This window comes from Triturus cristatus, chromosome 6 (assembly GCF_964204655.1).
Source record: "Triturus cristatus chromosome 6, aTriCri1.1, whole genome shotgun sequence".
In the NCBI taxonomy this organism is placed as follows: domain Eukaryota; kingdom Metazoa; phylum Chordata; class Amphibia; order Caudata; family Salamandridae; genus Triturus; species Triturus cristatus.
This window is the reverse complement of record NC_140589.1, coordinates 821,997,645-822,019,929: the sequence shown is the minus strand read 5'-3', so window position 1 is coordinate 822,019,929 and position 22,285 is coordinate 821,997,645. Positions and strand designations below refer to the sequence as shown.

Genomic DNA, 22,285 nt, shown 5'->3' with positions numbered 1-22,285 from the left:
ATCCAGGAACTTCCTGAAGAAACGTGACAGGCAACTCTGGGATACCCCACCCACCGCAGCTATCACCACCTGATAACTGCCGGATGCCAGCAGATGTAGGCTGCAGAGCACCTGCACATGTGGGGGTATGGCGTGCGCCCTTCTTATTGGCTGGTCTAGGAGTGGGTGAAGGTCCCTGATTAAGTCCATGATGGTTTCGGGGTGTAGCCTGTACCTCTCATGTATCTCTGCATCAGTCAGCTGGAATAGTGTGATGCGCTGTCTGTAGATGCGTTCCTCCCGTCGCCAAACCCTCAGTCCTGCTGCCTGTAGACGTATGCGCCTTGCAATGACATACATAGCGGCCATGTTGTCCACGCTGTTGCATTTTTGGATTGCTAATATGCACTGTTGATGGTTACCACCTGCTTTCAATCCGTGTTAATTACCGACTCTTATTTACCGATTTTCTTGGATTTCTTAATTACCGAGTGCTCCTACATGTCATTTTAATTTTTACCACTTCATATTTACCACTTCATATTTACCGATTCGTTAAGTATGTATTCGGTAAATCTGATTCGGTATTTTAGAATTCGGTAAATATGATTCGGTATTTACCGCCTCATATTTACCGAAAGGTGGTTTTTGGACTCCTACATCTCACTTGTCTGACTACCGGTCGGTAACGGCATATTTACCGAAAATCGGCCGTTACCGACCGGTATTTGGCTACCTACATGAGGCCCTAAGTGATTTGCCCAGGATCACAGGAGTTTGAGCCGACGCCGAGACTAACACCTAGCACCCCAGTTCCGAAGTAAGCAGCCCTGTCTGTAGCGCCACAGCCTTCTTCCCCCTCCCTTTCACTCTTTCTCCAGTATACTGCCTGCATCGGTGCTCATGGCACACCCATGCTCCACAAATCAATCCTGCCTCGATGTGCTGAAAGTTCCTAGAATTTTATGTATTGTTATTATTTTGAAAGAGGGAGTTCACCTTTCTTACATAATTTTCCCTGGTCCTGATTTGTTCATGTCTAATGTAGGTAGGTAGGTACTACCATTTTGTGCTGTAAAAATTGGTTATTTCAGTCTAAACAAATCATATAAACAATTTCTAAAGTGAAACGTACACTCGTACACTCCTTCGTAGAATAAAATGATATCGTCAATCTTGCTAACAGGTTTTTAGTAAAAATTGCACAAAGTAAATAAACAATACTATTATACCATATCTGAAAATGTATGCTTAAATTCATACATTATTGTACAATGTAGGAGTATGGTAAATTTTTTTCAATGTCTCATGTGAACACCACAATCATGGTAGCACCAGTCATCCATTATCATAGAAGTTTGCTTTTCCCGCCAATAATTCACGCTGGAGAATCAGCCAGAACACGTTTTACAGATTCCATCTTTGCACTCTCTGCTGGTGTGCTTTACGCTCTTGTCCCGAGTACAGGCCCCCTTACAACCCTAAGCAGTCAAAATTGGCAAAGCCAATAGGCCTCGCCAGATCAAATTCTACTGGCTTGTTAGTGTGTGTTTTTAGCCATGTTATACAGCAGCTGCCGTGCAGCATGGCTAAAAGTGAACAAAAAGTGCCAAGACTCGGGAAACGCAGGCTGCTTTAAGTATTTTTTTTTATACTGTCAACCATTGTGCACAGCAACCACGCAGCTGAACAACATGGCAAAGAACACTTTGACAAAACCAATAGTTCTACTAATTTTTTTTACAATGTCTTTGAAGCCATGTTGTGCGGCTGCGTGGCTGCTGTGCAGCATGGTTTAAAGTAAAAAAAAGAAAAGCGCTATGACGCGGACAGCGTTGACTGCGTAATAGCATTTCTTTACACTTCCAGCAGTGCTGCACTGTAGGTGGGTGGCAGTACTACATGGCTAAAAAACATTGACAAAGCCAATAGTTGTCACATAGGCAAGGCCTTTTGGATTTGCCAATGCTTGTTTAAAACACTGGCATGAGTAGTAAGTTGTACTGAGTTGGAAATATGAACTGAAAACTTACTTCAGATGCTTGTTCTCTGTGTAGTTCTTTATTCTTGAAACATGCTGGCACCTTCGCCATTATTTGGACTTGTTTGGTCCATGAATTAGTCTGTGGGTATAAGATGGCAGCTTTCACAGTGAAGAAAATCGATGCCTGCGTGGAACCAAAGTCTGAGAGTTACATCGAAAGACTTCACGCTCTTTCGTTTTCTTGAAAGCATGTTTTGTATCTATTGAATTTGCTTCACTCAAGCATTCATGCATATTTGGCAGCATACTTGTCCCTCCCGATAGCCAGTTTTAAAACGGGCACAAGTTCTGAAGTTGGAGGACCACATGCGGTAATGGTCCAGGTAATTCCAGGATCCGCTTGATTTCCCCGATTCAGACCCCATAGTAGTCAGTAATGGAGGGCATGAGGGGCAAGAAATACTACCTGTTATTGGTAACTCCAGTCCTAGTTTCTCTAGATACCAATCATCTAATAATGCAGGCTGTAGGGGAAAGTCTGCTCGTGATCCATCCTCTGTGGTTCTCATACAGTTTCTTTCCATCCTTCTGCAGGTAAACAAAGGGCAAGGTTTTTGATGTGTCAGTAGCCCGGCCCAGTCCCTCTGCCACCTTATATATGTTTTTAGTAGACTTTTTAATAATTCTTTTTAAAACAAGAACCACATCACAATGCCATTAAGCGAGTGGGCTGGCAATCGTATGGTCATGAAACTTGGATATTGGCGATCTGAGGCAGGTCGCTGCCCACACATTAGATTTCTCCTCCCTGGGGCACAATTTTATTTAAAAAAAAGTCCCACATAAGTTTGTAGGGCATTACAGTCTCCTTGCAATCTAACATTAGACTGACTCTTTAAAGCTTAAGTTTCATACCGTTTTAATACTAAGTTTTAGTTTTCCTCACAAATACCTCACATTAAATCCTCCTATTACATCAGATTAGTATACTTAAAAAAACATTAATATTCTCTATAAAAACACTACCTCTATTCATTCTAAAATGCTATCAGATGCCTGGTGGTATTTGCTTTTACGTGCACAGGAAGTAATGCAAACAAACATTTGTAAATAATAATTTTTAGAAACGGTTTGGAAGTAGAGATTGCTCACCCAAGCTTAAGACACTATCTCTCAAATATTTTAAAGAGACAAGTATGTGTATTGACCAATAGAAAGTGCAAGCATTTTACCTTACAAGCAAATAAGCACCCTTGCTAGTTATGCAACATCTGTGATTAGTCCATGAAGCCTATGCTCAAGTCTTATGCAACACAAGGAACTGTCTGTTGTTTTTTCAGGTCTTGCATTAAGTTACTGAAAGTTCCCTTTTTCAGATTGCTGATGCAGCCCAATCAAATGTATTATATTTCACTTTAGTAAAATGTAGCGCTAAAAGACTCTGACTCTGTACTTAGTTGAAATGAATTCCTTAGTTTTGAGGCAAATCGAACATAACAAATATTGCCCCCATCTTTTTTTGTATCAAAAATACTATAAACAGCACACAAAACTGATCATATTCGAATCAAGGCTATTTGAAGGTCACCTAATTTATTTAAATTTAATTTAAGGATTGAATTAGGATTAGCTTTGGGGATAGGTTAACATTTTTTAATTTAATATATTTACACTTATAGGTTAGGATTAGTATTGGAGGTAGGTGGATGTAATTTATCAATATTGATTTTATATTATTCATGGTTGGGTAACTTTTTAGTGAAATATAATGTAGTTAAAGTTCATTTTATTTAGGATTTGTTTAGGGTTACATATACAGCCAGATCATTTTCACTAATCAAAATAAGTTTAAAAAAATGATTTGATACACAGTTTTAATTCTTGTCTGGACTAGATTTAGCAATAGGGTTAGGTCAAGGTTTAAACATGGTGCTTCCTTTACATTTAACGTGATTTCATGAAATATTTCATTTTAAAATAATTTAAGAGGATTTAAATTAAGGACATGGTTACACTGGGTCAAGCCTTGAAAACCTATTCAGTTAAAATACATTTAATTTAATGCAGGGTAAGGATTTGTGTAGTTGCCAGGCATTCCCAAATAAGGCCTTTTACTATCACCAATCCTTTTATTAGTACTAGTGATAGACAGTTATTAAACCTGTTATGTCCCAATTTGTAATATATTTTATATAGTTACATTTTATTTAGCAATGATTCCATAGCGAGGGCAAAGATAACGTGTGGTGTTCCATTATTTTGTATAACAGATTAAGTGGATACAGTGCTTAGGCAAATTTTGGTCTGTCGGTCCACATAATTGTGCAGCATAAATATTTCAGATCTTTGACCCAGGGCTGCGGTCACTAGCACCTTTAATAGGTATCGATAGTCTACTCAGCCAAGTGCCTCCTTATCATTTGAGGCTAGTAGAATCTATCATTGGACAATCATTTCCAGAAGCAACGTCAGTAGGAATCAAAACCATCTCAAAATCATTGCTTGCCTGTCTAGTTTTTCTGAAACATAGTTGGGCAAGAATGATCAGACTACGAAATAATTTTGTGAGTTGCATAGTTAGTACTTTCTTTTAAATCTTACTGTTGTGTGTGTAAGGAGGGTGATGAACAGTCGGGTCTCATGCCTGGTTTGATATGATGGTAAAAAAGGAGTCTGTCATTTAATCAGTCACAGTTCTCTGTAGTAAAGAATAAATACGTTTAACAGGTAGATGCTAGAAGTGATGACCTTGTAGAATCTCATAGAAGAATCAACATGCCAAGGGCCTTCTTTGTCGGTAAGGGGATTATAGCCAGCTGCACCTCCTCTATAAAGCTAGGAAGGTTCAATATCCTAAGAAACTTATCAAAAATAGTAAATGCATTTCATTTTTATGTCACTTTTGTAGATTTGAATGTTAAGGACTACTTGAAAGCAATGAACTGAAATGTTCAGTGAAAGCCTGCACTATGTGAAGGTCTGAGGAAGGGATCCTATTGAGCTCTACTTTAGTTATTTATCTCATCTGTTTCGTAGTTCATATTTTACAGACTAATAATGTATTGCCGGTTTCCCTATTTTAATGGGTTATATAAAGCAACCTTGGGGCTGTGTTTTAGTAATTGGAGATTTGTATGTCACCCTGTATTATTCAGTGTCTTGTATAATTTACATGTGCTAGTGGTCTTGCACCTCATTTCAATACCACAGATCAGTGCTTAAGTTCCTGCCTTCTCAAGCTGTAGACCATTTGCGGTGCTTAAGTGGGCTTGATCACTTTAACCCTTATTATTGCGTTTAGTAGTTCCCAAACTGTGGAAAAGGGGCCTCCCCAGGTACATTTTCCGTACAAAATTTCTGAATTACCTCAGATATGTTATTTTAAAATCTTGGTTCACTAACAACTATGATACAGGTGGCCTGTGCACACGTAATCTGTGTCAACAGTATGATTACTGCAAGTGACAAGTAAGCACAACAATCACAGTAGTCGGATTGGCGTTTTCTTTCTTTGTGGTTTAATTGGGGATCAGATGCCCAGCCAACACGTGTTTCGTCAGGGTGTGAACCCACGACTTCTTCAGGTCTATTGGACATATGGCCTGGAAAGCGAGTACGCTTGGGAGCCGATGCTTGCGGGAAAACCGGTTTTCCCGCAAGCATCGACTCACAAGCGTACTCGCTTCCGTCGCGTTCGACTAGCACGCAAGTGCTCCTGTTTTGGTACCCACCATATTATTAGTGGATATCCTTCATTGGATGGGCTCACCCCGACAGCCGGGACGGAAGTACAACCGGCGAAGAGAATTTCTCCTTCCAATCTGACTACTGTGATTGTTGAGTTTACTTGTTACTTGCAGTAATCATACTGTTGACACAGATTACGTGTGCACAGGCCACCTGTATCATAGTTTCTTATACTTCGGTCTTTGGGGGTTCAGGGTTATCCCCCACCTGTGGCACCGTTTGAATTATAATATTGCTCCATACACACGAGGAGGCACCATTGCATACTGCATTACTTTAAACCCCCTGTTGTCTTGTATTTACTAACAACTATTTCCTTAAGTTTAAATTCCCCTTGTAATGTCTAATTTGAGAGTTATGGTCTCAACGACAGGTGCATGAATTTAAAGAAAAGTTTCACCCACTTTTATTGTTCAGATACTCTACTTCATTCCAGTGCTAATCAAGAATCAGTCTGGTCAGTGTACCTTTTATGGACTCTGTAAATGGATGATAGTTTCTCTTCACCAAGTGCTTGACTCTCCAAATGTCAACTAACATTAGGTCAGTTATGCCTCTTTTTAAAAGGCAGTGAAGAGCATAATACACAGCCATTTGCATAAGATTTGTTTCTCACAAAGCCCACAGTCAGGTGTTGGCCTCCAACCAAGTAAATTTTATTCTTAGAAAACTAGGCAGTTACTGGGAAGAGCCTTATAATAAATGGGTAGTCAGTTGTGTGTTACATTTTGCATCTTAAACCCTACCACTTCTTCCTCTTTAATGGAATGTGTTATTCACTGTGCTCTCTCAAGAGACTGATGTTTCTAAAACAGCCGAGTGTGACACAGTAGAAACAGATCTGGTGATGTACTGATTCCCTCTGACCTAGAATTGGCCTAGATTGGCATTCACTGCTGCTGTTTTCCAAAGACGTATGGTGGAGCTGTTTGAAGATATACCTGAAATGATCTGATTCCAATATGACATACTAGTAATGGGCAGGGATAGGACAAAACACAATGGGTTATTATGTAAGGTGCTGGAAAGTTTTAGGACAGGGATTTAGCTATAGAGATTAGCAAATTCTGGTTTGCTGGGCATGAAGGTACCTATTTGGGGGCATGAAGTCAGTTGTAGAGGGGTCGGGCCTAAAGAGAAATTAGTTGAAGCCATAAGAAAATCCCCAGCTAAATTTTATGCAAAGTTTGTCAGTTTTTCTGAGAAAACTCACCAGGGGACAGTTATTGAAAAATAAGTCTTAAGCTTCAGTGGAACAGGAACTGTCGAGCATCATTTGACTATATCAAGAATGCAATTTGTAAAACTCCATGTCTGCAAGGGTGCAACATCAAGGCTGACACAATAATAACCATGAACACTAGTGGTGAAGGCCCAGGTGCAGTCCTGACTTAAGTGGAATGCTCAGGAAAACAAGTTGTGATCACTTTTGCCTCATGATCATTATCGCATAATGAGGTGAAATACTCAGGGACTGAATGAGGATCATATCCGCTGTGTGGACTTTGAAGCATTTCCACAAGTATATGTGGGGAAAAACGTCACTCTTAAAAGTGATTACAAATCTTTAACAAAATTATTGGTCGTAGAGAGCTTAGAGTTCATCCAGGACTGCTTTTAGCATAGAAGATTTTATATTTGATGTGAAGTGTGTACCTGGGGCAAAACATGTAACTGCTTACTTTTTAAGTAGGATGCCAATTCTCATGAAAGAGAACGATGGGGATAAGTGGAATGCGTATAACAAACCCCATGTTGTGGATGGGAAGGAGAATTAGCGGGCAATATTGAAAGAGGACAAGAACAGTGTGGGTGAATGTGATGAGATGAAGTGAAAGAAAGTGGGGAATTGATTTAAGTGCAAGGGCAATGGTAACTCAGTGATGAGGGACAATAGCGGTTAAGAGGTGATAGTTGTTTCACCTTTGAGTTTAATGTATTGGTGGCCAAGAATTGATCTAGAGACTGAGAGACTTGTGTTAGGCGAGAGAGAATTAGATGTTGGAGACTTTGAGAGCACCTCTTTGCCCTTTAGAGAGGATCACTATGACGTGAGAGAAACAGGTGTAGACATTATGGTTCCAGTGATGTGGGAGGATGGGACATACAAATATATATTAGTCTTGGTGGATTTATTTTTCAAGTGTGTAGAATTGAAGATTGTTGAGAAGGTTGATACCAACAATGTGATAGAATTAATTGATGGATTATTCTTAAGAGAAGGGTTGCTTGTGTCCATTTTGACTGATAATAATGCTCAGTTTAAGTCAAGGGAAAGGCTGCACTATTTGGAATGCTTTGGTATAAGGTGTCGGCCTAACTCATTGTATCATCCTGGGGGAAAAAGAGCTTTTGACAGATTTTGTTCGTAAAGTCACAGGAATATTACAGTTATCAAATTGCGGTAAGAAAATTTGGTTGTTTAAAGTGAGAAGATGCTTTTGATGGTAGGAGAATCAAAATTATAAGGGGACACATAGGATACTCAAAAAGCAATCCAGGATGGATGCAACGAACTAAAGTCATTCAGTTTTATCCCTAAGCTGTGATGAGATATATGTAAGAAAGTGCTCTTTTTTGCATGGTTGCACCCACTTTTTGCTAAACTGCTGATGTACTTTGACTGAGTGTGCCCTGAGTTCCTGCCAAACAGGTACCCAGGGCCTATGTTTTTCCCCTAAAACTGCATTAAGGCAAACCCCAGTTGGCACTCTTTGGCCACAGGTCAGTCCTTTGTAAATGGTGCCACAGGTACCAAGGGCACTGTGGCCAGGGAAGGACTCTAAGGGCAGCAGCATGTATTGTGTCACCCTTAGAGGCCCTGTACCTTTACACACACACACTGCCTTTGCAGGCTGTATGTTTTGGTACAGAACAAAGTGAAGAGTCGACGTGGTACACATCCCTGTGTGCCATGCGTATAACCCACTGCCCTGGCATAGGTCAGCCACCCCTCTAGCTGGGTGCACTATACCAGTGGTGAGGGTACAGGTGCATGAGCCCTGTACCCCTACAGTATCTAAGCCAATTATTAGACGTTGTGAGTGCCGTAATGCCATTAAGAGTATATGGTGCTGGGAGTTTGTCATTACGAACTCCACAGTACCATAATAGCTTTACTGAAAACTGGGAAGTTTGGTATCAAACTTCTCTGCACATTAAACCCACACTGATGCCAGTGTGGGATTTAAGAACAAATGCACACAGAGGGCATCTTAAAGATGCCCCCTGAAAGACGACCTAACACTAGTGTTCAGGCTGAGTGACTGCTCACCAGCTGCCACCACCAGCAGACATGTTTCTGGACCCCTGGCTCAAGAGCCTGCTGCTCTCGGGGGTCTGAAACACATTCTGGGATGAGGTGTCAAGCCTCCTCCCCCAGGATGGGCAGGGTCCACAAATGGGAAGCTTCAAAGGCTGCTTCCAGCAACAGGCCCCCACCGGTTCTGACCCCCACTTTGGGCGGGAGAATTGGTGGGAAAACCAAATGAGGAAGGGAGGTGTGCCAACCCCACCCCTCAGGTTGGGGAGGCGAGGAGAAGCACAACTCTCAGTCCCTGCCATCTTGCAGACGGGGGACCCAGCCAACCAGAGTGAAGGATAGGCCCCCCTCCAACTGGAGGGTAGCATAAAAGGGGGTGTACACACCCCAAGGAAGAGACCTATTGGTCCCAACCTTTTACCTACCTGTAACACACCTAAATCTAGTATTTAGGGGTGTAGGAAAGTAGGATCTGCTTCGTATGGTTACTCACACTTTTTGCTTAATGTGATGCTGTTTTTGACTAGTCTGACTGGGATCCTGCTAATCAGGACCCCTGCCTCTGCTTTCTCCCTAAACTTTTGTGTTCAGTACCTAGGTACATCCCAGATTGGATACTGGGGTAGCCTTGTCAGTCCCTGATATATGATACCCATGTACCCAGGGCATAGGGACCCCAGAGGTCTCCCATGGGCTGAAGCATGCATTATGCCACCCATGAGAGGCCATTCAAAATGAAACTACAGTCCTTCCATTGCATCCTGTGTAAGTTGGTGCAGGCACCACGTACTAAAGATATATGTTTACTATATCTAAGAGTCACTGCACTTAAAACCTATAAGTCACCCCTATAGCAGGCCTTTACAATCCTTAGGGCATTGTCCTTGGTTCTAAGTGATGGGGTGCCCCTGCATGAGCAGGACACCCCTGCAGCCTACAGAGTCCATTTCCCAGGTTGTCAGTGAAGCAGCCATATACTATATAGAGGGGCATCTCGTAATTGTGCGATAAACATTTCGAAAACGGCTGCAACTAATCCAATCATGTTTAGTATCAAACCTGTTGGAATCATACCCCCACACAGTAAACGGTGTGGGAGGTTTGATTCCAAGCACCGGGAGAGCCCTCCGTTAGGCTCTCAGTATTCCCGGTACCAGCTTTCTAGTCCCAGACAGCACAAAATGGTTGTTTCCGACCAGAGACATATTTCTGCCCTCTTACTGCTGAGCCAAGCTTGAGCAGGGGAAGGCAGAACAATAGGCATCCTGTCACAGAGAGGCATGACCACCTCCCATAGAGGATTTAGTGTATTAGGGCTGTGTGGGTGCTCTTGCCAGTGCCTGAAAGTCTGCATGAGGGCACATTTGATGTCTCTGTGCATAGTCCAGTTCAAACCAGTCCTGGGAGCCGTTGGCTCCCGCTCTGGCGCAAAACTGGACAAAGGACATGGGAGTAACCTCCCCCCTGTCCAGACCTTCCCCTGGGAGGGTCCCCTGAGTCTTCCCAACCCTTTCCTTAGGGTACTTCAGGGCTTACTTGGGTGCAGCTGCGTAGATTCGTCGTGGGATAAGATTCAGAACTGAAACCACTGCACTTCTACCGTCTGGGCACTCTGGATTCGCTAGACTTCATTTCGGCCGGAATTTGTCTCCCGTACAGTCTGCTGCATCGTCTGTGCCTGTGCATCATACAGGAATCTCCCAAGGCCTCTGAAGCATCAAGAAGAACCAAAGTAATCTCCCTGAAAGTGAAGGAGTCACTCCCCTGCATTTGCAGGTACCGCAACGAAAACGACCGGTCTGCAGATCCCAAACTCCTCCGTACTCCGTGGGCTATGCAACACAGGTGGTAGTTTTCCTCAGCTCCCGAGGCCTGCTCTACCCGTCCCACCAAGTTTGAGGCCAGTAGTCCTTGTGGGGGTTGCAATAACCGAACCACTGGGTACTGCGTCCCTTTGCAGTTTCAAAGGCTTGTTGACATCTTTGCAAGAAGATCTTCGGGCTCTAAGTAGCCCCAACCTCGAGCACCTCCAGTGAACAAAATCTTTGGCCACACCACATCGTGTGCATCGTGGCCTGCTTCTTTTGGTGAGCTGCTTGAAGTCCTTTCGCGAATCCTGTGCCTTTGGCCTGTGGGTCCATTTGAGGGTCACCTTTGTTTTCCTTGGGCTCCCCTGATTGCTCGTGGCCTGCCCTGACTACCCTGCTTCTGGCGAGTCTCCTGGACCTTGCTGGTCCCAACCATGCACCTTCTTGACTTCCTGCGTCAGTTGCATTTGCCAAGGCTTGTTGGTGCTCCTGCTGGACACCGACCCCTCAGCACTCGACATCCTTTAGGGGCCAGCTCATGTCCGGGTCCTAGTCATCCTCCGCGTCGCCTGGTCCTCGCAGCTGCAGAGTCAACGTCACCGTCATCTTTCCTGAAACACCCTACATCGGAGGGCATCCGTCTTCCAAGTCTCCTGGTCACTCCTGAGTGACATAGACTCTGTGCCCTCTGCTTTCAGCTCCTCTTCAAGAATCCACGTTTGGATTCCTCCGGACACTCCTCTTCCAACAGCGGCACTTTCCTGAAGTCCTCCATTGGGTTCGACTTCGGTTTCCGACGCCACTTCATAACTATGCACCCAGCTTCCCTGGGTTAGGTAACTTGGGTACTACGGTATCCATGGGTGGGGTGGCTCTCCAACCTTCTGTCTTCCATGGGGTTTCTTCAGGGTCCCATTCGGACAGTCCCTAATCTTTAAAATTCCAACCGCGACTTGCACATGGACTTGTACGGAGCACGCAGTGGTGTTCACACACTGCACACGCCCTCCGTGTGGTCCCTATTTACTTACCGTGGGTGGTTCTGTGGGTCCTCAGCAATTCTACGTTCTCTCGACATTGTCCTGACTCGAGTCGTGGTTCTTATGCCACTTTCTTAGTATATGGTTTGGTTCCCCCTGGAGCCCACTGTGTATAAGTGCTATTTACTGTGATTTCTTTTTGCTAAGGTATTGTGTGCTTTATGTCTATCTCCGTGTAGGAGATACTGTAACGTACTAGAGAGTGTTAGATAATAAATAAATATTTTTATAAATACTTTGTGTGGTTCTTTTTCATTTAATCTATACTATAAGATTGCATTCTGGTAAAACAAGCTGCTTTACACTCCTTCAAGACTAAGCCTGAAGGCTGCTGTCCACAGCTACCACTTGGAGAACTTTCTGAGGTTGTCTGAGACCTCTTAAATCACCATAAGGGCTGTTTGGACTGGTGCAAGGTGCCCACTTACATTACTAGACATCATATACCAGGCCAGCTTCTTGCAAGGGGCAACCCTGAACCATGCCTCCTCAGACGAGAACCGACCAAGAAGAAGAGAAGAAGAAGGACCGAAGACCCGTGCCAAAACTAAGAAGAGGTGGACGCCCACTGACTTGGCCCCAGCCCTACCGGCCTGTCCCCACCTTGAACCTGAAACAGCAAAATCCCAGTGTGTCCTGCAGCCAGCAGCCTCAAGAACCCAATGGACCTGCCCTGCCTTCCATCCTAAAGACTTTGTCTATCGTGAGCACCGCATTTGTTTACCCACAGACTCTGGCTCCGGCCAAATCCGAAAGTCTGCATCACTCTGCACCCGACGCCCACGGCCCAAATTCCAGTGGTCCAACACCACGAGGAGGTCTCCCTGGCGATCCTGACCTGAGATCTGGTGATCTATGACCTGATTTGCATCTCCAAGGGAAGCCTGCAGCCTCTTTCTCGAGGATCCTCCTGACCGCGACTGGAGCTGGTAAGAAAACCCGACGCCTAAAGACACCCCTGTACCCGACGTCCCATGGCCTTGGGTGGCCCAACCGACGGTGTCCCAGCATCCCTAAGCATCCCAACTTTCCTCTCCAACCGTTGGTCACCTCCAGAAGATCTCCGTCCCCGAGCCTGCAGTCTTTGTTGCAACCAGAGAATCCCCATTGGAAACAACAGTGCACCCGTCACCAAAACAGCACCCTGCACCCAGCCGCCCCTGCACCGCTGCGGTTGTACTTTGGGTGCAAACTCGTATCCCCCTTTGCACTGAGCCTAACACCAGGAGCTTTGCTCCCACAACCCTGTGGCCTGCTCGTGAGCAGCCACCAACTGTAGGCCTCCTATCCCCCATTGGATACAATTGGGCCTCAGCACTCTGCATCCAGCTGCCCTAGGCCCGCTGAGGGTGTTACAAGGGTGCATCCTTGACCCTGGGGGAACCCTGGTTCTAACCCCAGAATGCCAACTCCCAAAAATGTGTACTTACCTGTTAACCGATAACTTAATTTCTCTCCTTAGCAATACATTCACAGTTTTTCCTTGAAAATTGTTCTGTGTGGAGTTGGTTTGCATGGAACATTGATAAAATTGCAAATGTATTGAAAGTGATTTACTTATCCCTTGTCTAGGAAATGTCTCAGTGTAATATCTACACATATCACACTGATTAGCAAAAGTAATATGAAAAGTAATCCAATAAGTAATTTACAAAGTAATCTGAAAAGTAACTGAACAGTAATTTCAAAACATTGACTTACCTGTAATTCAGTCAACTGCATTTGAACCTGTAATCAATTGTAAAACATAGCATAAGATTTTACAAAGCATTTATTTCACTTACCTGCACCAAGCCTGGCTTGGTTCTAGAAATAAAATAACTAGTAATATTTTTGATACAAACAAATTGATCTGAGTTCAGTCTTTGAATGTGTGACGTCATTTGCTGATTGAGTGTGTACAACATATGCTGAACACTACCTTCTGATAAAGCCTTACTGCTCACCCACACTACCACAAACCGAGAGTAAGGTGCTATCTACTTTTACCTCTGCCTACCTTTGGGGTTTCACTGGACTCTGTGCACACTATATCTCATTTTTATATAGTATATACAGAGCCAGCTTTCTACAACGTACTGAAGATTTGCAAAAGAAAGTACAAGACTTACTGTGATGTTAAGAATGGGGTAATAGTAGTTGAACTGACGGCTGAGCATTGGGTGTGTGTTAAGCTAGGAAGAAAGCCTTCTAAAAGAGGACACGTTTAGAGAGCCAAAGAGAATTGTGAATGCTTGAAATAGTGTATGTTAGTGATGGTTGGATGATGGAGTACAGAGGCGAGGGGTGTTTGTTTGACCAGATTAGTATGGAAGACCAACAGGTGTTGGCTCTTTAAGCAGGTACTGCGGATGCTTGCAGTTCATCAGGCATTCATGAAGAGGGTTATGTTTATGTTTATCAGAGTGATAATGAAAGAATATGTCCAGAACATGAGCATGGAAAGGGTCCACATATTTGCAAGGAGAACCAAGACCCTAAAGAATTTTATGAGTATGACTGTTTGTAGCTGATGTTTCTAATTTGTTTTCCATGTCTTTGTTTAGCAATTTCACCATATATAGCATGGGTTGTTAAATGTATATTTTTTATTAAGTTTTATATTTTATTTTATGTAACTTATGCATGCATTTAAGTTTGTATTATAGTATGAAATATTTTATGAAAAAATAATGCTGTGATCAAGATCTGTGAGGATTCTGTACTACTAAAGATTATGAAAAGATAGACAGATGCCAGAGGCAGAAAATTTAACTGTTACACCTTTGCCAAGATCTGTGTTAAAAGTAGTACCAAGAACTTACCAGAAACTTCATTCTTTCAGAGGGAGGAGGAGCGCTCCACACTGCTCAACAGCGCATTAGTAAATGCAGTGCGCAGCTAATGGTTGGGCATAAGAGCCTGTATTGTTCTGGCATTTCTGTGTGTGCAGTCACCCAGCGCATGTTCTATTAATTGCTTGGAGTGAGGACTATGGTGGTTTGTGGTCAGACGGTAGAGTTTAGAGCAGCACAAAGGATGTCAAACTTGGGCTTCTTCTTCACTTGAATTCCAGGGAAGTGGCATGGTAAACTTTATGAACAAGGTTGAGCCCGCCCAGATAACTTTTGTATCTATGGCGAGGACTCAGTGATGCATATCACTCAAATAAAACGTCAGTGGGTGAGAGTCCTTTAAGGAAACCAACAGGGTTGCCCGAATTGGTTGTATTAAGACAGATGCCCCCACTCAGGCGATGTTTCTCACCGTTAATGTAAATTTTAAGAACAGCCCATTCCAAGATAGTGGTCTGTCCATAGGACCATACGGTGTTATCTGAGGTTCTGCACCCGATACCTAACTTTTTTCTGTGATGTCAGTTCTTCTTTGAAGCATATGTAAAGAAAGCAGTCACAAGAGGAAGATGGGTGACAATCCCATAGGTCCCTGTGGTTTGTTTGCCACTTTTTTCACCCCTTGCAACAATTTTCTTACCCTGATTTTTTTGGCTTCTTGGCTTCTTCTACATTCTCCTTCTGAGTTTATGCCTGTTTCTTTCTCCACCCAGATTTCAGGGGGAGTTTGGTGCCTTGCAGAGTACTTCAGAGTTGATCTTATCCTTCAATCATGATCTACAAGATTGCCTTTGGGTTTGGTCTTCTCCTAACTGGGCCCATCTTAAGAAGACATCTGACATCTTTCACATATAATGTTCTGTGCAGGGTGTCAATGTGGCTGCTGGGAGTAGTCACTATTTTCTCAGATAATCGAGAAGGGGTTCAGCAGACTGTGTCAGTGTCCAGTCCTTGACAGTAACTCTCAAACTCCACCGACTGACAGACCAATCCACCACATTCTGGTTCTGTGTCTCTTCCCTCTTGCACCACATGTGAACTGAATTCCATCCTCACAAATCCTGGGTACAAGCAGTACACTAAAACAAGCCTTCCCTGATTACTAACAAAACAAATACAATGCTTAAAACTGGAATTATACATAAAATGAATGTCCTTCATTCGATCTTGATTTACTGTAGCCCGCACATCTTTAGATCCTTCAGAAAATCCTGGTAATCCTCTACATCCAACTTGTGACATAGGTGAACTTTTGTTGAGATCATGCTGTTCCTTAGACGCTTTGCACACAAGCTCCAAACCTCCCTATTCTTTCAAACTACTACAGTTTTCTTTAGCCTCTACTTCAAAAAAACCGAATGGAATACACTTAATAATAATAATACACATTTGTAAAGCGCGAACAATCACCCGTAAGGGTCTCCAGGCGATGGGGGCCATCGGGAAGATTAAGCAAGCTATTGCCCAGAGTCACATGGTGCTGGGCTAATCTGCTTCCGGGGATCGAACCGTGATCCCCAGATTCCGGCGTCAGTCGCCCTAGCCGCGGCGCCACACCTTATTCCACATAAGTTTGTGGTTTGTATTAGATTAATCTCTTGAACTCACCCACCATGCTTTCGCTATTTGTTGTTTGCTGTATGCTTGCTTAAAACTCTCCTGACTTGTGAGTCAGCTCTCAGAGTGGAGGAACGAAGGAACCTGCAGATTCGTCCAATAGTGGATGATAGGGCTGCTGTCCTTATTAACTTTGTGGGTGTGGAAGACATTGAATTCATAACTCCATTATTTCCGATCTCGATAGTACAGGAGCCCTGCTCTGCCACTGATTGTGAGACATTGGAAGAGAGACGCTTAGAAAATGGGGAAACTTTGAATATTGAAGCTCAAGTAAATGCCAGGTAAATGTTAATGAATATTGTTTGTAAAATATACCATACCAGTCTTACATCTCATTGTCATAACAAAACGGACACACAAAAACAAACTATCTTTGAGGATCTCTAATACAGCAAAGGGTGCCAACCATAGTGTTAATGTTAATGTTATCTGGATTTATAGAGCGCACTGTTACCCTGAGGTGTCCTGGCCCTAGCTCTCTGTTCTAGGCTTGGTGGGTTCTTAAGGACTTCGCTATAATGTAATTACAGAAGTGCCAGGTTTTCAAGGCCTTTCTAAAGGTCAGCAAGTTGGGGGCAGAACGGATCTCTAAAGGAAGTTCATTCCAGGCCGCAATAGTTCCTGTGAAGAAACCTCTTCCGTCCCAATTTATTTTTTTAAACCTGGGTACTACCAAAGATTTAGAATTGGCAGATCTATGTGTCCTATTGGGAATACACAATCTAAACATATGAGTGAAGTTGAAAGGTCCCAGGTTATGTAGTGCCTTATAGGCGATGCAGAGTGCCTTAATTGTATCCTATGTTTCACTGGGAGCCCGTGCAGCTTTTGAATAACCTTTCTCACTGATGTACATTTGGGTGTACGCGAGAGAACTCTAGCTGCAGTACTTTGTAGTACCTGCAGTTGTTTTAGATTTTGTTGCTGTGATTTCCATTATAGACTATTGAAATAGCCTAGCCTGCCATAACGAAGACCGATATTACAGTTTTTTGGGAGTTTGGATGGATAAAATCTAAGATCCTTTTAATCTTTCTGATAATGAAGAACGCGGATGACGTTAGCATGTTAACCTTACTAGAAAAGGAGAGCTTGTTATCTGTATCTGCTATGAGTACTCCCAGATTTTTAGATTTATCAACCGGCTTGGGTAAGCAGCCCAAATCTTCAGGCCACCAACTAGGGGACCAAAAAGAGGGATCATTTCCGAAAAGTACCACCTCCGTGTTATTGGAGTTGAGTTTTAACCCCTTCGCCGCGGCACGAATTCCGCCGCAGCGCTGGGGGGGTTCGGGGTCAGCGCGGCGCCGCCATGCTCGTAACGGAACCACTCCGTCATGAGTCACGGGCGAACTGTGCTCATGACGGAGTGGTTCCGTCACGACTCCGCCCACTTGCATTGTTCGCCCGCACAGGCGGGGAATCATTGCCGCGTGGGCAGAGCGGCCGCCAACGGCCGCAGCATGACGGAACCACTCCGTCATGAGCACACGGCGCCCGTGGCTCATGACGGAGTGGTTCCGTCATGAGCAGGCAAGGGGTTAAACAATTACTGTTCATCCAAGAGCTGACTGCTGTCTTACAGTCATGAAATATTTTTCCAATGGTACTCGGTTGATTGATAACTGCTACGACAACCTGAGTGTTACATGAGCCCTAATTACATGTCTGTATACTATTTGGATTGCAGTGTTAATTCTGAATCATAAAGAAAAAGATAGTGTACTGCTAGTTCTGAATGTTTATGAACACTAATAAAAAAATGTTTAAAAAATACTTCTCCTGTCTTTCCTCCACAATACTCTCTTCTTGAGCCACCAATACTGGCTTGCACATGACTAACCATTTTACTACGACCTTAGACCATGGCTCTTTCCCCTTTTACAACACAAGTGGAACCACCCCAAGCATATTTTGCAGAGCGGTTATACACAACCAGACCATTTTTAAGGCTAAACTCCATGAAATATGGTTGAGCTATGTCAATTTCATTTATCTTTTAATCACACAGTTATCCATTTCCACGAACCCTTTATCCTAAGGACTGCACACAACTGTACCTACATGGTCAACCGCAAATTCCTTCAGAAACAACTTCATCTAATCTGAGATGACTCGGACACCCTTGTTTTTGCCCAGTATCTTTAGAGGTCCCTCATCACAAAACCTCTCATCAGGGAATCAAAAGTCTCATCTACTTGTTACAGCATTAATTCAGTCCTTCAGTCATGTTTGAATGACTAAAATAACCGACAGACCATCTTCAAGTTCCAGAACTTGAAGGGCATCACTTCTTTGATGCTAGAACCACCGGACGCTCACATTGGTTAAAACAGAGACCTTAATTGTAGAAACTGGTTGCAAACACAAGATCCCAGCTTGGCCCAAAGACCTGGCATATATATATATATATATACCCTCATCAACAGACAAAATAAAAAAAATAGGAATTATCCTAGACCCAGGCCTTACACTGGAACTCCAAATAGATTCGTTAGCCAAATTTTCTTTGAATATTCTTCAAAATCCTAAGACGTATTTTCTATTATCTAAGTTTCCCACACAAAGTTTAAGCTACAGCTGACGTTGGACTTTCACCTGATTTGTCTAGTACCTCTTAAACAAATTACAACGGGTCCAAATCTCAGCAGCCATGCTACTCCTACTTCTAAATCCCTGAAACCACATCAGCCCCTTAATTGACCACCATAATACCTTCCTCCACATTTATGAATTGAGCTACTATTGCGCCAGGGCCTTTACATTCGTCACTTCTATTAGCCATATTGTTCAGTAGCAAACCCTCTTGTGCCAGATTGATGATCAGTCCAGCCAAGGGTACCAGTTTTATGCCTCTAATTAGCTAGTTGATTCTCCCCATCCTTTATCAGCACAAACTTTCTTCAGTTATCTTTTGACATTAGTCTTCTTCACCACATCCCAATCATCGGCAAAATAACTTTCTCCTTTCCCATTGCATATCCCTTTTACCATCACTCCCAAGCTTGATTGCTTATCCTTCCAGTTACCTTCTTTGCCATACATAGCAGTGGCAGGAGCGACAAGCCATCATCTACAATGTCCCAAAACCTTATCCATTAGGGCCTCATTACAGGTTGCCCAAAATTCAGGGGTGGGGACATTCGGTTCAGAATTAATGATTCTAGATGGTATCTCTGGCCTTGAAGACAGACATTATGAATTAAAGACCCCAAATTGGGAATTACTTTCAGGACCCTGAATTACTGAGTTGTTTACTGCACATAGTTCATGATTCCGGGGCCTTTGCCACTGACTGTTTCCACCTGCTTAAAGCAGGTGGAAAATGCCAGTGGACTTAATGGGTGCATTTTAAAACACATTAAAATTGGGCCCCATATTCTCACGCATGGTAATTTCAGTTGTGGGAACAAAGGGACACTCGGAGTTGTCTGGAGCTGTATCCTACAGGTGAGATACATGTTTAATTATATATGGCAGAAGGAGGGTAATTATGATTCCAAACTAGTGTAAAAATTACTCAATAGTTTGTGCAAATAATTTCAAAGATAAAAAACCTAAAGGAAGTAACCCAATCCTTTTCATTCCCTTACCAGCTATTGGCATCAGAAATCTGAAAAAGCTGAATGTGTTGCAGTTGTCTCATTTGCCGGCCATTGCAGCAGGTTTGGATGATATAGTGGAGTCAGTCACATGCGAATGCTGTAATCTTGAAGACCTTATATTAGTTGGATGTGGCCTTTCAGGGAAAGCTGTGGAAACTCTTGGTAAGTAACTAATGCACATTATCTTGAAATGTATTATATAGATGATGAAGCCGAGGAAGGCTTCGGTAAGATCAAGGAAGAATCCTTTTCAGTGAAGTATTGGCTGGAAGTAAAAAATGGAAACCACAAATAGACACATCAGGACTGTTGGGTTTAGGGGCACAGAGGGATATGAAAGCGTGGATGATGACTAACGTAGATAGTGTTTTCTGCAAGAGATTAGGGAAGCCAGGGCAGGATATCATTTTGTTTACTAGAGTGAGAAAGAAATATATGCACTCAGTGAATGTACTCACTTGGTGCCCAAAAGTTGAGGAAAATTGAATGGAAGGATGCACGTGTCAAAATGTAGGCTTTTTGGCCATGAGTTATAACAAATGTCATGGCATAGCTGTATGCATCAAGGAGAGAAGCGGGGGGAGGAAAGAGAGGGAGGAGGGGGAAGAAGCTTATTAGAAGGAGAGAGGCAGGGCCAGGGGAGCCCTTGTTACAGAGACAAGATTGGGGTGAACTAATGGGGGGGAGGCTTCTGGAGTTAGTCTCTTCTGCCTTACCTTGGTAAGGCAGATTTTGTTATTCCTTTCTCTACACCAGGATTGTCCAGCTACCCAAACTGGGAATATATTTGTTCTGTTTCTTTTATTTGAGATATTTGTACTTTTTAAAGTTTTCTTTTGAACACAAAAGTAGTTTTTTGTTCTTTCATAAAGGTATTTTCTTTTACACTTTAAGCAAACTTTGAGTGTCATCCATTATGTGTCTTTTGTAATCGTGTAGTAGTAATACGGAGACAAGTATTACTGATATTAAGAGTACCTAGCACTGGTAACTCTGGGTTGTGATATTACTGTGGGATTAAGAGCTAACCCACATAGGGCATTATGCAATGGGGAATTGCATGCAGAAATCAGTGTTACTGCACCTATGTGTGTATATAAACTCTTAATTCTCTGCCTTTTTGTCAGGGACAAAGCCTTTCAGGTTTGACCTCGATGATTTGCCCACCCTAAAAAAAAAGGTATCATTGCATGTAGTAATGCTGCGATCTCCATAGTACCATGTTGGAGAACACTCTAGTTTCTGCCCATAAATGTATTAAGAAGCCATGAGTAATTAGGACCAGTGTGTTATGCAGCAATCGGAATGGCACCAATTGCCAGTATGAACATGGGTCATAACATGTCAATTCCATTGCCTCTTTGGGAAGGAAATTTCTTTTGGGTGGAGAACAGTGCCATAGCTACCTATGGGTACGGTGGGGGCATCCCGTCCATCCCAGGGGCAAGAAACTGGACCATTTTGCTGGTGAACAAATTGCATGATGAGCTGGCAGCGCCTTTGTGGTGCTGCTTGAAGTCTACAGAAACTTCCCATGAGTGAGCTGGGAGTGCTGCAGACATTGTCTTGGCCAGAAAGATTGGCACCCGGCAGTGAAGAGGAAGCACCATAAGAAGTCCATGCACAGTGTCTCAGTTGGCCCTTATGGTGCTCTCCACACTGTGGGCATTTAAAACAACATATCTCCAAACAGAAATGATAGGTGTCATCAGACAGAGCATTCAACATTTTTGCGGTAAGTGGTAATACTGTCTAAGCGTTGGGAGTTCAGTATTCACACTTAGGGGCCTAGTCACAAACTGCACATTGTAATATTTATAATGGTACTTAAGTAGTACAACTCACATACTACAAAATGCTATTCATAAACCTATATGCAGAGGTCACCATCTCCAGCGTGCCTATCTTTTTTATGCGTAATTCTCTACCCTGGTTGCGGAGATCTCTGCACCTGTAGGTATCCATCTTAGTAGCAAATGTGGGAGGAACCTGAAGGAGTGGCTGAAAAATTGCAACTAATTACAACTAAATGGCAGGGGATTAGTGAGGAATAACGGTGGGTAGGAGGGTTAAAAGCTATATTCAATTTCATATTAGTTTAAAAAAAACTATTAAATTAATTAATATTAATTTTGTTCTTTTAACTAAAAACTTTTAAACTTAGAAAAAAATTTGATTAATTGAAATTAACTAAGCAAATAAGTTTAAATAAAATTGAGTAAATAATAATGAAATATAAAATAAGAAAGTGGGAGCGATTTGTAATTTTTAAAAAATAATAATTAATATACATGTAATTAATATATTTGATTTATTTAACTATTTGTTACACATTTAATTTGAGTTATTCTGCTGCACCAATTTTTTTGTTCTAGGTTAATAATAATTATGTTAAGTTAATTTACA

At 42.7% G+C, this 22,285-nt stretch overlaps 1 protein-coding gene across 2 annotated transcripts in view; it reads left to right on the top strand.

Moving 5' to 3' along the window:
• NLRC4 (NLR family CARD domain containing 4) overlaps positions 1-22,285 on the top strand; it is a 222,480-nt gene that overhangs the window by 98,448 nt on the left and 101,747 nt on the right. For both annotated transcript variants that reach the window (XM_085611423.1, XM_085611424.1), the window contains one exon: positions 19,871-20,041. In XM_085611423.1, coding sequence (XP_085467549.1) covers positions 19,871-20,041 — 171 coding nt within the window. The remainder of the gene's footprint in view (positions 1-19,870; positions 20,042-22,285) is intronic.